Source organism: Desarmillaria tabescens, assembly GCF_030435595.1.
Source record: "Desarmillaria tabescens strain CCBAS 213 chromosome Unknown EV420scaffold_121, whole genome shotgun sequence".
NCBI lineage: Eukaryota > Fungi > Basidiomycota > Agaricomycetes > Agaricales > Physalacriaceae > Desarmillaria > Desarmillaria tabescens.
In genome coordinates, this window is record NW_026848420.1 from 70118 (window position 1) to 86812 (window position 16695).

A 16695-nucleotide genomic window follows, 5' to 3' on the forward strand; every position below is an offset into this window, starting at 1 on the left:
AAACTGGTTCAAGGAATCCAGGAGGTGCAAGAAAAAGCGAGGGAATCACTGGAACGAGCGGCTGCGTCAATGAAGAAGGCTTACGACAAGCATAAAGGAAAAGCGTTGGATTACCAAGTCGGCGATAGGGTATGGCTGGATTCCACTAACCTGAACCTCCCTCGCCCAACAAAGAAGTTAGGGGATAGACGAGTAGGACCGTTCGTCATCGTTGCAAAGAAGGGGGCCTCAGCCTATGAGTTGCAACTCCCTGCAAGGTGGCGCATCCACAATCGATTCAATGAGTCCTTATTGACTCCCTATCACACCCCCGAATTCTCAAACCAACCACATCCCGAGCGACCACCTCCAGAGTTGATTGACGATGAGGAGGAATATGAGGTTGAAGAGATTGTAGAAGAAAGAGACCGTATCGTTGGCCGCGGGCGAACCCGTCGCACCATCACCGAGTACTTGGTGAAATGGAAAGGATATCCAATAGAAGAGAACTCGTGGGTCAAGCGTTCGAATATGGTGAACGCTGAGGAACTCGTGAACGATTACGAGATGCGTACTCGAAAGATGTTGTGGACGGTCGATAAAAAGGGAAAGACAGTCGGTAGAGACGACAAAATACCCAGGAACCTCCCGATCCACTACCATGACCCAGACACGCCATGCATCACCGATGTCGAAACTGTGTACTCCTCGCAATGCTCGAACCCAAAGCATTCAGATACCCAACAAGACTCTTACCCCTCTTCGGAAATTATCGATAACGTAGATATCCCCAGATCACCGGAAGTGAGCCACAAACTCGATGAATGGCTCGAAATACTATCCAAGGCAAAGGGGGGAGACTCTCGTCCCTATCAACCCCAAAGTCAGAAGGAAAACAGCATCAGCAACCTTCACTCCAAACAGCTTACAGACGACGGGGAAGATGCGAATGAAGGGGAACTCAATATCCAAAACCTCGAGCGGGTACATGAAAACTGGAACTCTGACACAGACGACGACAACGATAATGATAGCGATAGCGCATCATTCTATTCAGAGTCCATCCATTCCTCCGACAGTGACACGGGAGAGGGAAGTGAATCATTCGGGACGAATGAGTCTTAGGGAGGGGGTAATGTTATGATTTATTCATTTCTTTTTCGTTTTACTCAGCATGATTACTCATATGCGATCCCTGCAGATCATTTCCCACAGTACTATTATTAGCGTACTCACTTGTATTTAAGTAGAGCCTTCGCTGGTCTAAACCCCAGCTTCGGCTAAGGTTTAATCTACCTAATCTCGAACTCCGTCCTTCGTGACTATTTGTCCCATCAACTTTCATCGCCTTTGACTTGCTAAAGCGTCATCTACCGAAGTGCGAGTAGCGACCTTAGTACGATCTAAGTCGATAGAGTTAGTGGCTAACAATCATACTGGGCATTACCAAACACTCTTGACTCATATCCTTCCATAGGATGGTTTCTGTGGTCCTCGCTGCACCGAGTAGCTGTAAATCGTGCTGTTGAAGAGCTGGAACAAGCCTACGTCCATTGAATAGATAACATCAATCAATTCCATTCATTCAACGACGCCACAAAGCTATCCCCGAAGTGAGGATTTTACTGTCTAAACTTCATTCTTTTGCTCACAGCTTTTGCGGGAATTCATGAACGCGGCTGTACACAGCACGCATTCAATACCAATGATGAAGGGAAGCCATCATCTCTTGCGCATGCTCTCTACAGCTTGGAACATCAATTCTCTAATCCTGTGTCATCCATTGGAACAGATGCACCTAGAATGCTTCTTTGCACATGCTGCGGCCACGTTCACTCATAGCCCTCACACAGGTTTCGATTCTTTGTTCTGCTAAGAAAGTCATTAGTTCTACAATTCAATCATTTCTTTGTTCTCATTGCATTGCATCAGGAAATCTGTGAAATAGTAGGCACCATCATTCATTCACACAGCCAATGAACACCACTGTGGGGCCAGTATCTTCACAAAGACTATGCAGAGGCTCTGAAGGCTCGCAATGCACTGCCTTAAACCCTTCTCTCCTACAGACAAGATGCATATGTCTGAGGTATGGGAGGGATGGACCCACGTGGCATGTTTATAATCACACGTCATGGGCGCTTAAATAAGTAGTTAAATAAGTTTTGTGAGAGCTTCTCGACGCCACTTTGATGAAGTGTATGGGATTAAGGTCATCCTCGGGGTTCCTGAGAGCATGTGTGTAAAATCCTCCGTAGTGTAACAATTCCTATATGATGATATGATGAACTCTGCATCTCATTTGGTCAGTACAAGTTTATTTAGTGAACTTGAGGAGGAGAGCCAACCCACATGCATGATCTGCGGAACATTATTCTGATTGAATTTATTTTTCATATCTGAACACAGAGGACAATCGATGCTGTGAAGAAATGCCTGTCAAAGTGAAGTAAATGGTTCGACCTTGAGCTTGAGGCCATGTTGACTGTGGAGATTCGAGAACTCGGAGTTAAGTTTGGAGCCTGGTAAAATTAGAATGTCCAAAGTGGTAGTTCCACGTGTGAGACCACTCCTTTGTGGTGAAGTTCGAGTTAGAGTCCAGGACCATGTCCCCAGTCAGAGTGCTTATACCCTTCTTGTCACGTGATTTACATTCCTGCTACCTTGGTAGTGGGTCTCTGGAAAACGCTAATGGCACTACTTTTTGCGGTAGATTCTGTGAATCTAATTGAGTTCCACTGCCTCCTGAGTCATCTGTTTGCAGTGGAGTATTTTATAGTCATGTGTACCTTTCTTTCTGTTTGTATTAATAGTCTGATTTTGCACGTGAACTCTTGTATTCTTGTGTGGTGAAACTTTTTATTTTCTCGTCTGGAAGATGTCTGTTCTATTCACATATTCGTACTGCCATGATTCCCGCTACTTGCACTGTGGACGGAGTTACACTCACGTTTTCCATTTCTCTCGAACACACATGCTCGGTGTCGACATCACGTTCGGGCCCATCTACGATATTGTTTGTAACATCACGGGGCGCATTTCGTACTCGTGTTGCATTGGCAAAGGACGACAGTATTCCGGTGGACATTCGTTTAGGTCTGGACTGGTTATTGTCCCTTTTGGATACAGATGCTGGTGAGTATGTGTCTTTGGTTCTCACTTGTTCGCTCTATCTGTGGGTTTTTAGGTACTGTTCCCAGTGAATTTGAATGTCTCCATACGGTGTATCGATTATTCTTCCAGCCACAGTCACCGCATTTCTTTTACCACCTCCCTTATACGACAATTCTATACGAATTAGCAGGACACGGCCTCCTACAGAAGACATCTTGTAAGTCGGAGCACCTGTTCCTAGACTTACTCGTCGAGCATTTTTTGGCGGGCATGTGTATGTCCAACAATGGTCCATTCTGCTGATCCTATGTCTATGCTTGTCACAAAGGCAGGGTTCGACCGCCTGTCTTCTTTCTGGCAGCCTTGCAGTATACCAGAGTTCTTTGTATTATGCCTCCTCTTGCTCTCAAACCCTTTTGGCATTTTCTTACACTATCAACGATTTACAACAAGCAAGAACGTACATTGCAAGCCTTGTCCAACTGACTGTCACTCATTCGCTATCTGCCTTATAAAGGTGATATCACATATATGGCAGCCTTGTTCGATGGGGCATTTGAGACATTACGATGGGACGAGTTGTTGACTATGATGACTGCTCATGGAATGGCATTGAGTACTATTAATTTGACCATGGAGGATATCAAGGAGGCACTTTCGGATCATGTTTTCGGAGGATTGTGTGCTGATGCTCTTCGTTTGCCCGTTGCACAGATACCAGTGGGATGCTTGGATTGTTTACAGGAATTTGCTTTTTCAGATCGCGTCAGGGGGTGCAACGTCCGGTGGTTGTCTTAGATCCTGTTTGTTGTAGTCAAGTGCACAATGTGATCGGCCTTTATATGTTTGGAATCCTTCAAGGTGCTTCCTGCATCTTCTCCATGACGTCCCCTTTTACCTCTATCTCTTTGGAAGGTATACTTGTACATGCTTTCTTCAGTGATGATGATTATTCCTTCGTCTCTCATGCTTGGTTAGGGCAGCATGGCAGGCATGTTGATATTGATCATAATTTGCTCGTTCAATGTGTTGGTGATCAGCACTCGATTGCTTTCATTGCCTGCTTTATACCTGCTGATATGGCTGGCTTTGACGTTTATTTTGGTCAAGATGCTCTGGCTTACCATCGTGAAGCAAGTGCACAATTACTATCTGAAAACGGTATGTGTTTTCGTACGCCTTATTTCTGCTCGTATTCTGACATGCTTTGTATTTTAGTACAGGAAGTAACACACGATGCTACAGGCACAGTCGACCTTATGTATTGTCGTGCTGACTTTTTCGAGCAACTTGGTATGTAATTCGTGTGTCCTTTGCTTCTCAGCTTACCTTTCATCAGATCAGGACTATCCGACTGAGGTGTCGTCTGTATGTCAATGTAAAAAGGGCAAATGTAAGAAGGGCAAATGCACGTCTGCTTCCTACATGACCCCTTCAATGCATTCACCCGTTATGACTGCACTTAATGTACATAATCAGGACGTCTCCGTCTCGGGCGCTGATGTTCGTTCAAGTCCCTTTGCTTTGGGCAAGGGCGCTCATTGTCACATAGACAGTGGGCATTTTGCCTCGGGCACATATAACTATGGAAGTCCCTTTGCTTTGGGCAAGGGCATTCATTCTGATACAGAAACCGAGTATTTGTTATCGAACCCCTGCAACAATGCCGTACCTTTTTCTTCCATGGAGGAAGGCTCTGGTCCTACCGGTGAAGATCATTACATTTCCTTTGTTGCTCAATCCTCATCTTCAGAGCAGGGTATGTCCTTCGCCTTGTCTGTTTTACATGGTATGCTTTTCGGGAGAACCCTCACTGGCATGCACACTCTCGTTTTTACTTCCGATATTGATTGTCTTGTATATAGTGCTCGTTTGCATGGACTAACTATGTCTGATGATTGTAGTGTTGAAGATTTTCAGCGAGCTTTGCTTGCACATATGTTGCTTGGTCAGTGTTTTAGTCGCCGTGGTATTGAGACTGTTCACGCTCAGGGTGGTGCTATGGACGTCTCGACTTGTATAAATATAGCAGCTGGTTTTTCTTCCGCTGAATCATTAAGCCATGCGATGCTCGATTATGTTATTTCATACTCAGAACGTACTGCACATCTTACCATTCCTAAGCTCCGAATATTGACCTCTTCTTTAGGCTTGGATGCTAAGTTGCCTTCCTGTCCTTCCCATCAGGACTATCTGGCATCTCTTCAAGGTTTGTATGACCTGGCTGTATCTAATAATATCGTTGATTGCTGCCTGCCTGTTATGCCTCATGAAAGCTTACTGGTGATCACACAATGTCACAGACTCAATGTAACAAATTGTCGCAGTTTGCAGAGTCTCCGAATGACATTATATGAGCATTTGAGATCCTCATGTTGTCGAGGTGAACACGTGTCATCTGATGTTCTATTTAACGTCTCCGATGGGTCGTCTGGAGTGGATCATTTGCTTAATGGCCATCTGCGGTCTGTGGAGGAAGAGAGGAGAGACGTCATGTTAAGTGGTATGAAAAATGCTGTAAATACGTTATCTTTGAAGGCGTGCCGATGTTTCATGAGAATGCATGGTTTTTCTTTGCCTACAGATACTGGAAAGACTTCATCCTCCAAATCTCCTGGAGTGAAGCAGCATCGTAAGTGTATTCAGCACAACTTGGAGAGTATTCTCAAGCGAAAAAGCTGGAGGACTATATCAATATGCGGACACAACGCCATATTGATGCGAGAGAGGAGAATCTCTCTTATTTTCAGTCCAGGCTGGACTATCTCCGTAGCACTTGGCCTTCTGTTCCATCCCAATCCTTTAAAGATCAACTCGTGCAAAATTTCATGGAAGAGACTGGTTCAGAAGCCCTTAAGAAGTTTACTTGTGCTTTATGTTCTGGTCGGTATTGGATTAAAGATCGTCGTGAGAGGAAAGTGGCTGACATGAATGTCGAATGCCTCAGGTTGTTACCTAGCAACAATGGGGATGTTCTTGTCTGGCCTGGAACCAATGTTCCCTTACCGTATGCGACTGGCCCGCTTGTGGGTATGCAAGTAGATCCGTCTGGCGTTTTGAATGATGTCAGTGCTAATCCGACTCTGTTGTTATGTAAATCCTGCTCGCATGAAGCCAATAGCCGAAAGGTACCTCGGTTATCTTTAGCTAATGGTACTTACTTGGGTCCTGTACCTCCCGAGTTAGAAAAGTTGACTGTCATTGAAGAGAGTATGATCGCCCTGTGCCGTGCTAAGTGTATGATATTGCAGCTTAAAGAGGAGAGTGGGACTGTTAACCTGCCCACTACGCAATGAGGTCTGAAAGGAAATGTTATTGTGTATCCACAGCGTCCTTCTGAGATAACGAGAATGTTACCACCATCTATTGAAGAGATTACTTCTCTGATCTGTATTCTTTTTGTAGGTTCTCATGTCCCTACCCAGGACTGGTTGAAGAATCATGCAAAACCTCTCACAGTCAACGGGGGGCATGTACGAAGAGCCTTGATATGGTTGAAAGCCAACAATCCACATTACCACGACATTCAGTTGAACGAACCCATACTAGATTATTTGGATTTGAATCCCACCTTGCCATTCACCGTTCAGCACATTCCATTGTCTACATCTTCAGAGACACTTACTGATCGTTACGAACCGCCCAAACATTCCACCTGACTGCAACATAATGACCCTGTATTAACACCCGAGAATATACCTTGGGATAGCATTGTAATTACCAATGTTTACAACAATGTTTCTTCTAACAGATTGAAGGCTGCCGCGTTGTCTCACGTTAAATCCAATGGCGGTGGGTACATCGAAGTCTGTCATGACCCTTTGCCTGTCAACGAATTTAATAATCCTGCTCTTTTTCCGCTCATGTATCCTACTTTTGTTACGGTTTATTCATTTTTCTTCGTTTTACTCAGCCTGATTACTCATATGCGATCACAACGGACACATTCCCACAGTACTATTATTAGCGTACCCATTTGTATTTAAGTAGAGCCTCAGCTGGCCTAAACCCCAGCTTCGGCTAAGGTTTAATCTACCTAACATCGAACTCCGTTCTTCGTGACTATCTGTCCCATCGACTTTCATCACCTTTGACTTGCTAGAGTATCATCTACCGAAGTGTGAGTAGCGATCCTAGTATGATCTAAGTCGATAGAGTTAGTGGCTAACATTTAGCCGAAGCTCGTCCTTCGTTGCCCAACAACTCACTGTTGCCCAACATATTTTCCATTATCCTTTCAATCATCGTCGCACTCTCCGTGCTGTGATTTCTTCTTAACGACCCACTCGGACTGGTCATAGTGACCATCCTCCGAGTTTTCCTTGCTTGCGTATACATCCCGTCTCCAGTGTTTGCAGGACTCCTCCTGTTGCTCTGGGTCGGATTTCTATGCCATCATTAAAAACACGAAACCCTTCATCCTCGCCATCCAGCTCGCCTCCATATTAACAATCCTATTGTTGATATTGACGAGTACCTCCGAAAATTGCAAAATCCTGCTGATGAATGGCTCCAACTACGAGACCGACCTCAGTTTGATTATTGCGATCCTCATCGTCCTGACCATACTCGCTGTCTATCAACTTGCATGGTCAATCGTCGACTTACACCGAGAGTAGATCCACTTACGGATGCCCTGGTCCGAATCCATTCTCGCCGTCTTCGCGACTTTCATACTCTTTTTCTTGTCCATTACTTTGTACCAACTGCACCGCTGTTTTCGACAACGGAGACAAGTCCACGCTCAACTCCCATTTCATTACGTTCCCAGCACTCTGGCGTACCCCCCGCCGATAATCGATATCCCCGCGGCATCCCAACAAACGATAGGAGATGTCGAATCCAACACCTCCGGGGAACCTGGAGGATCCCTCTACACATCATCGCGACCCAGCTCGCGATACTCAGAGTCGAGCACCAACTCCTACAGAAGCGCTTCCAGCGCAGCAGTCGACTCAGTCGACATCACCGATACCAGGAGCGTACTCCTCGACTGAGGAGACTCGCCCTTACCAGGTCTCTTCGACCAGTCTCCAGTCCAAGGCGAGCCAAGTACCGACAGAAGCAGAGGACAAGGCACCAGGCCTCTGGACGAGGGCGAAGAAAGCCCTGACACCGAGTACGAAGGGGATGACCTCTCCGACTGGGAGAGGACCAGACTCGACGACCTCTACCCGGATGAGGAGGAAAATGTGACCTATACCGGAGACAGTGGCCGGTCAGGAAATAGGTGGACAGATGCCATTTGGAGAAGTGAGAGCAGGAGATACCGGGTTGCCCAGGAGGACGACTACGACAGCAATTCCGGAGAGCTTAGCCTCGGAGCCTCCGCGGCTACCACCAGTGCAGCTGTCGCACAGCCTCTTCCAAGGTCCTGGCTGACCAATAGGGGAAGACCAGTCGCTTGGCACCCCGCCACCAGTTGGGTCCATGCAGATGACGGGGAAGAGGCTGTTATGGCCAGAGTCACGCCCCGAGGAGAGTTCAACCAGGGCTCTGAGGGCTCCGAGACCCCAGCGGTCACTCCCACCGTCTCCTCGCACGAGCCGATGAGTGGGGAGCTTTGGGGCGAGTTCCCAGACTTCGACGCCGAGGAACTTGGAACAATTACCGTTTCTGAGTGACTCGCCGGAGTCTCCAACTGGGAACCATCCGTCAAGTTGAGAGCCTTCGCCGACCCCGTACCGGCCTCTCAGCGTCCATGGCCCCTCCTCTATCACACGTACGTCGAGTCCCTCCGACTCCCTCGAGATGCCCGGCTCGCCCCAGAAGTCGAGGCCCGAATGGAGCGAGGAAGAGCGCATGACGCACGCATTCGGCGTGCCGAAGAGGATGCTCTCCAGGGACCTGGAGGCTGGTGGGATCTACCCCTCGAGCCCGACGCCACCGACGCCGAAGTCGAAAATCGAATCTGCGCTGCCGCTGTCCGATACGCAGGGGCGGCCTGAAGAGCAGGTACCGACCTCGAGGCAAGAAGAAGAGCCTGGAATTCCTACCAGGCCGAGATCACTGACGAGGACTCAGACATCGGCAGGTGGAGAAGGAACAAGGAGCTCGACCGCATCGCCCGAGAGAGGAAGGAGGCCGAGGATGCCGAGTCGACCTCCAAACGAGGCCCTCGAACCAACGGTGATGGCAGCGGTGAGGCAGGTCCTTCTTAGAGGACCTGTGCCCCGGCCCGCCATCTTCGACCTGCTCCCCTGGCACGGGCTGTATGAAATCATTATGGAAGACATGGAGAAGGACCCACAGTGGATGTTCACAGAAGCAGGAGAAGACTATCGAAGCGCGAAGAGCATGGGGGACGTCTACCTCATGAAAAATATCCTCGAAGTGGAAACCTGGCACCGGGCGTCCCTGGTATGGAACACAGTAAACCCCGAGGTGCCGCAACCCGGGTGCGAACCCTATCGTCGGCCTCAGCCGATGCCTAATCCGCTCGAAACCGAAGAGTTTTGGGCAGGTGCAGGGCCCGACGATGATGACATGGACGACCCGGGTGCGGGGCCCTCGGACAAAGGCAAACAATCCACTGTCCCGCCACAGCCGCCATCGCAACCACCACGCCGACCCACGTACCCGGGCGACTACCCTCCGCCTGGGGAAAATTATCGATTACGGTCGCTGCCCCGACCGCCAAACCCTCCAGTGCTGCCCAGGGCGCCTTCCCCGCCGGACCCCATACCGCCATGGACACTGGCGACGGGGAAGGACAGCAATCCCTGGAACGACGTCAAGCCCAAGTTAATCACGCAGCCCGAGTACTTTACGGGGGAATCCACAGATATCACTCGATTCCTACACCACTGCGAGATGTACTTTCAGGTCTTTCCCCTCCACTTCACCATGAACAACCAGGGACAGAACCCTTATCGCATTACGTTCGCGCAAGGTTACCTGCAGGAAAAGGCCAAGGAATGGTGGGGCGATCAGTATTATCGCTACCGGGACGATCGGGGGCATTGGAGGTTCCCCACGTGGGATGAGTTCTCTCATGACCTCACAGTGGAGTTCAGGGAAGTCGCGGAGCTCGCAATATGGAAGGCGGAATGGAAGAAGGTGCGACAGTCGGAGTTCAAGACCGCAGTCGAGTTCTGAGCCAAATTCGAACGATTGGCTCACAAGTGTGGGGAGTTTGGCGACGAGAAGCAGATGTTTGAAGCGGTGGAAGTGGCGATTAGGCCGACAGTGCGCAAAACGGTTATGCATGGGGACAATGAGCGCCCCACAACCTATGCACAATGGAAGGCGCGAGTCCTAAGGATCGACGCCAACTATCGATACAACGTGGCCCAGGGCCTCGCCAGTAAGACCTCCCCGAACCAAGGCGGTTCAGGTCGAGGCAACCAAAATCAGTCAAAGGGGACAGGTTCCAGCGGCGATAAGAAGGACACCACAGGAACCACGTATGGAGGAGCCGGGCAGCCGATGGAAATCGACAAGCTACGGTCCGACAAGCGGTGCTTCAAGTGTGGGAACACCGGATGGAACCCCAAACATAAATGCCCTGATGACAAATCGAAGTGGCTCCCCGTCAAACTCCCACCTTGCAAAAAACCCAACGTCGCCCGACTTCGTCAACTACTCGCTGAGGCCGAGAAGGAAGAGTTAGGAAAAGATACCAAGGTCGAGGAGGTAAAGGAGGAGAAGTCGTCAAAAGACGAGCCGGTGTCGAAATAAGCGATTCGACGGCGTCGGCTAAGGACTCAGTTTCCAGTGGTGTGCGCTCCTGTATTATTAGTCGGACTTATACTATGTATGTAGGTACTCCCTATGAACAATATACCAACTTTTTCGCCGCGTTACCTGTGGAGGAGACTGAGAACGAAGAATCGCAAACCGCCAATGGCGTAGGAGGGGATTTCCGCCGTCCTACGCAGTCAGCGATGGACAATGAACCCCTAGGGGCTGGTCCACCTCTGACACCCCCGCCTGACCGAATGAGGAAAGTTCTGGAGCACCCAGCGAGCACCTCAGGTCAGGACAAGATGGACGCCAGACGTGGTGGTCGTCGCCCCGGCAGGGAGAATCGGCCGACGACTCCGACGGGTGGGCCTTCCTGTCCATATGTAGGCCAGGTTGTTCCTCCCGTTAGTGGTGGAAAAGCAGCTGAGGCCGGGATTCGAGGGGACCACCTACATTTAGTAGTGGACTCATCCGCAAACGATGCTGACCCTCTCGAGGAGCCAATATGTGTGCGTCTGCCTCGGGTTTCTGAGAGTACTGCCGGCGTTAGGAATGAGGTTAAGTACGGACTTACCGTGGAGGTTACAACGCCGCGCGCAAGCGCCCTTGGCCAGGGCCGAACACAGGGCAGCGAGCCCTCCTCCACCAACTCGTCGGAAGGTGACCAAATGCCGCCGAGGGGCCTTACCGACCGGCCCGGTGACCAACTGCCACGCACAAGTACGACTCCCCGAGTTTCTGTAGAGGAAGTCGAAGACGAGGAAGCGTATCTACGATCCAACATACCGACCGTCGAACCGAAAGGGAAGTCTCCAGTGACCCCTGAATCCACGCCAAAGGACGAGGCTCGGAAGCCCGTTCTGGACACGTACTACGAACCCTTCAGCCCACATTGGACTCGAAGGGCGCTACGACTCGCCACCAATGAATCGGCCGCCTTTGCCACCCTCAATCGGTGGGTACACCCCCGACGCACAGGGGAGGTAACGATTGAATTATGGGAGGCACTCAAAGAGCAGCCTGAGACGGCCGCTGAGGCTAGGAGCAGATGGGAGTGGCTGGAAGATCTCACGAAACTGCCGATGTACATACGAGGAAGAAAGGGGCGCAATGTATCTATCACCATGCAATTGGAGACTTTAGATACCTGAGAAATGCACTCCGTAAAGGCGCTAGTAGACAGTGGAGCCACCGGCAGTTCCATAGACCGCGCCTGGGCCCAGAGTCACGCCCTCAACCTCAAGAAAGCGGCCCAGCCTGTTCCGGTTTATAATGCCGACGGCACTTGAAACAAGGGCGGTGACATCACCGAATATGCCAAAGTGCAGCTTCGTATTGGGGACCACGTGGAACAGATCGAACTAGCCATAGTGGACCTCGGGTCCACTCCCCTATTTCTCGGACACGACTGGCTCCAGAGGCATAACCCACTAATTGATTGGGACACCGGGGCGGTCACCCTGGCTCGTTGCGCCTGCCGCAAAATTCCATTTTCTCTCCCGGATACAGACCCCTCCTCCCGATGGGATGAATATGAAGAAGGGGACACGATCTTGGTTATTGATTTTGAAGAAGCGTTCCACGTACGGGCCATGGGGACTAAGGCCAATGAATTAGCCACCCAAGCCCATGCAAACAAAGCAACCAAGTCATTCGAAGAAATTGTGCCGGAGGAGTACTGGGAATTCGGGGACGTATTCGCTAAAGAAAACTTCGACGAGTTACCACCGAGGAAGCCGTGGGACCATGCTATCGAGCTTATTCCCAACGCCAATGCCAATCTAGATTGCAAAGTCTACCCTCTCAACCCTGTGGAACAAGAAGAGCTAGACAAGTTCCTTGACGAGAACCTCTCCACCGGGCGCATCCAGGCGTCAAAATCCCCCATGGCCTCGCCCTTTTTCTTCATTAAAAAGAAGGACGGAAAGCTTCGCCCAGTCCAAGACTACTGAAAGCTCAACGAGATGACCATCAAGAACCGGTATCCGTTGCCGCTCATTGGGGAACTTATGGACAGACTGAAGAAAGCCAAATACTTCACCAAGTTGGACGTACGGTGGGGGTATAACAACATCAGGATCAAGCAAGGGGATGAGTGGAAGGCCGCATTCAGAACTAATCGCGGCCTCTACGAACCCCTAGTGATGTTCTTTGGACTTACTAACTCCCCTGCCACCTTCCAGTGGATGATGAACGACATCTTCAAGGATCTAATAACCGCGGGGGAGGTATCGGTCTACCTTGACAACATACTCATCGCTTCAAAGACCAAGAAGGAGCACAGGCGTATCGTACGAGAGGTACTCCAAATCCTCTGGGACAACAAGTTGTTCCTCAAAGCCGAGAAGTGCAAATTCGAAGTTGAAGAAACCGAGTATTTAGGCGTCCTCATCAGCGAAGGGAAGATCCGGATGGATCCCGTAAAAATTGCGGGCCTGTTGGACTGGCCGACCCCATCCAAAAAACAGGAGTTGCAGTCATTCCTAGGTTTCTGCAACTTTTATCGACGTTTCATTCGCGACTACAGCTGGCACATTAAACCACTCACTAGCCTGACCGGAAAGGTAGAGTGGAAGTGGGGAGAGGCTCAACAGAAAGCATTCGAGAAGTTAAAGGAACTATTTCGCGAAGACGTGGTGTTGACCATTCCCCTAGACGAAGGGAAATTCCGAGTAGAGGCCGACTCCAGCGAAGGTGCAGTGGGAGCAGTACTGTCTCAATGGCAGGAGGAGAAGTGGAGACCAGTAGCCTTCCTTTCCAAGTCCTTGTCCGTCACTGAACGGAACTATGAGATCTACGATAAGGAACTCCTCGCCATAATGGTCGCATTAGAGGAGTGGCGCCAGTACCTTATGGGCGCCCGAGAGGATTTCGAAATCTGGACGGATCATTCAAACCTCCAGTATTTCCGAAAGCCTCAGAAGCTCAATTGAAGGCAAGCAAGATGGGTCACCGAATTGGCCAAGTACCAATTTACCCTCCATCACAAGCCGGGGGCCCAAAATCGCAAGGCAGACCTATTGTCAAGGCGAGCTGATCATAATCAAGGGAAGAATGACAACAAAGACATAATCGTTCTCAAATCCTCTCACTTCCGGGCCTTGATCATGCCCACCACGGAGGAATTGCATGAAAAGATCAGGCTGGCCACTCACAACCCGGGCAAATGGGATCGAGGGATCTCTGACTCTCTCAACCATGAAAAAGGAGTTTCCCGAGATCAGGAGTTGCTTTGGTATGAGGGGCAGATTTACGTTCCCAGGGATAAGAGGTTGCGAGGGGAAATCATCGCCCTTCGACATGATCATGCTACCGCAGGGCATCCAGGGATAGAAAAGACCAAAGAGCTCATACTGCGGGACTATTGGTGGCCCCGAATGCGCACAGAGGTGGAGGCCTACATCAAAGGATGCGAAGTCTGTCAAAGAACTAAGGCAGATCGTCGCCCCAAGCGAGCACCTCTCCATCCGAATGAAATCCCGACTCGGCCCTGGACGCACATTTCCGTCGACATGATCACCAAGCTCCCGGACTCCAGGGGGAACAACTCTATCCTCGTCATCGTCGACAGATTCTCCAAGACCATTATACCCATCACATGTACCGAGGAGCTCTCATCCCTAGGATTCGCTAAAATCCTGCGGGACTACGTTTATGTACCCTATGGCGTCATGCCTGAGAAAGTCATCTCAGACAGGGGGGCTATCTTTGTATCAAAATTCATGAAGGAATTTTACGCCCTCCTCCAAGTAACAGGAAATCCATCGACGGCCTACCACCCGCAAACTGACGGACAGACCGAGAGGGTCAACCAAGAGATCGAGAAGTACCTCAAGATGTTCGTCAGTTATCGACAGGATGACTGGAGCGAGTGGTTACCGCTCGCGGCTTTCACTCACAATAATCGCAAACACTCTGCCACGGGTTTCTCCCCATACAAAGTAGTCTTTGGACATGACGGACAAGTCATCAAGACCGCTCAACGTCAGGGCACGGTGCCGGCTGCATCGAAATTAGTCCAAGGAATTCAAGAGGTTCAGGAGAAGGCAAAAGAATCACTCAAGCGGGCGGCCGACTCAATGAAGAAGACTTACGACAAACGAAAAGGGGAAGCGGTGCAATATCACGTCGGCGACAAGGTGTGGTTGGATTCTACCAACCTGAACCTCCCTCGTCCGACAAAGAAGTTAGGAGACCGACGAGTAGGGCCTTTCGTAATTCTAGCCAAGAAAGGAGCGTCAGCGTACGAATTAAAGCTCCCCGCGAAGTGGCACATTCACAATCGGTTCAACGAGTCTCTGTTAACTCCATACCATTCCCCCGAGTTTCCAAATCAGCCACACCCGGAGAGGCCCCCTCCAGAATTAATCGACAATGAAGAAGAATATGAAATAGAAGAGATTGTCGGGGAGAGGGACAGAGTTGTGGGACGCGGACGCACCCATCGAACCATAACCGAATATTTGGTAAAGTGGAAGGGATACCCAATCGAGGAGAACTCTTGGGTCAAACGTTCAGATATGGCCAACGCGGAAGAACTCGTAAACGACTTTGAAGCGTGTGTCCAAAAAATGATATGGATGGTTGATGACAAGGGAAAAACAGTCAGCAGAGATGACAAGATACCACAGAACCTCCCGATCCATTATCATGATCCCGACACGCCTTGCGTCACCGATATCATCACCGTTCCCTCTTCCCAATGCACCGCATCGTGGCACTCGGAGGAAATTGATCGGATAGTCGAAGATACACCAATCAATTGGCACCCCGCATTTAACCCCGAATTAGAACGGGACTTCATCGAGGGAAAATGGCTGAAGGTTACCACGGATGAAGCAGATGGGATACCAGTTGTGGAAGAGAAAGAAGACATCGAGGAAGAGATCAATATTCAAAACCTCCAACGCATTCACGAAAACTGGGATGCAGATGAAGGAGATGATGATGATGACGAACCATCTAGCTTCTACTCCACATCAGCACAGTCCACCTCTGACGATGACAACTGGGAAAGCGATAACTCATTCAGGACGAACGAGTCTTAAGGGGGGGGTAATGTTATGGTTTATTCATTTTTCTTCGTTTTACTCAGCCTGATTACTCATATGCGATCACAACGGACACATTCCCACAGTACTATTATTAGCGTACCCATTTGTATTTAAGTAGAGCCTCAGCTGGCCTAAACCCCAGCTTCGGCTAAGGTTTAATCTACCTAACATCGAACTCCGTTCTTCGTGACTATCTGTCCCATCGACTTTCATCGCCTTTGACTTGCTAGAGTATCGTCTACCGAAGTGCGAGTAGCGATCCTAGTACGATCTAAGTCAATAGAGTTAGTGGCTAACAACTTTGTTTCCATATGAAGTCAGTGGCTTGGAAGATCGTAGTCATTTAATGAGTCTTGGGTTTGAAGCACATGTTAAGCATCTGTTAAACCTCAATGATAGTAGATTTCAGACACATCGCACCTTTCTATTCACAGCGTTTAACATGATACAGCGTCGGAAGCTCCTTCTCCATACTAGCTTCAGGGTGAAGAAAAAGAATTTTCCTCAAGTTGCCAACAAGTTTGCTACTGTATCTGCTGCAGCTGTCGCGGCCATTGCTGAACGTGTTTCAAATGGTGACTTTAAGACCGCGAACACGCCTGAAGAACGTAGAGTGTTGACATTGATGAAAGAGGTAAATGCAGTAGCTACAGGCATTCCTGGTTCAAGTATGGCACGCGTTGCTAAAAGAAATGAAGTAAAGGGTCTTATGATGGACAAAGGACTGGTGAGTTTTTACATTACTATTAACCCTGCTGACATATATAACCCTGTCGTTAAATTTCTTGCCGGTTCGGAAATTGATGTTGATGATATGTTACTATCCGAGGTACCAAATTATTGGGATCAAAGTGTCCTTGTC

General features: G+C 49.4%; 3 protein-coding genes across 3 annotated transcripts; all 3 read left to right on the forward strand.

Annotated features, from left to right (window-relative positions):
• Positions 1 to 2888: 2888 nt before the first annotated feature.
• EV420DRAFT_1652380 (uncharacterized protein) lies at positions 2889 to 3891 on the forward strand (the record flags this gene model as incomplete). The annotated part of the gene is made up of 4 exons (XM_060478638.1): positions 2889 to 3114; positions 3167 to 3367; positions 3422 to 3553; positions 3611 to 3891. 4 exons carry the CDS (start codon positions 2889 to 2891, stop codon positions 3889 to 3891), a joined length of 840 nt encoding a protein of 279 aa, XP_060322399.1.
• Positions 3892 to 6305: 2414 nt separating this feature from the next.
• EV420DRAFT_1623477 (uncharacterized protein) lies at positions 6306 to 7060 on the forward strand (the record flags this gene model as incomplete). Its single annotated transcript, XM_060475942.1, has 4 exons — positions 6306 to 6357; positions 6391 to 6694; positions 6803 to 6971; positions 7007 to 7060. The coding sequence occupies 4 exons, from the start codon at positions 6306 to 6308 to the stop codon at positions 7058 to 7060; spliced, it is 579 nt and encodes a 192-aa protein (XP_060322400.1).
• Positions 7061 to 16266: 9206 nt separating this feature from the next.
• EV420DRAFT_1252484 (uncharacterized protein) lies at positions 16267 to 16614 on the forward strand (the record flags this gene model as incomplete). The annotated part of the gene is made up of 1 exon (XM_060466737.1): positions 16267 to 16614. A coding segment is annotated over one exon (348 nt), but the record flags the coding sequence as incomplete, so codon positions are not given.
• Positions 16615 to 16695: the final 81 nt, after the last annotated feature.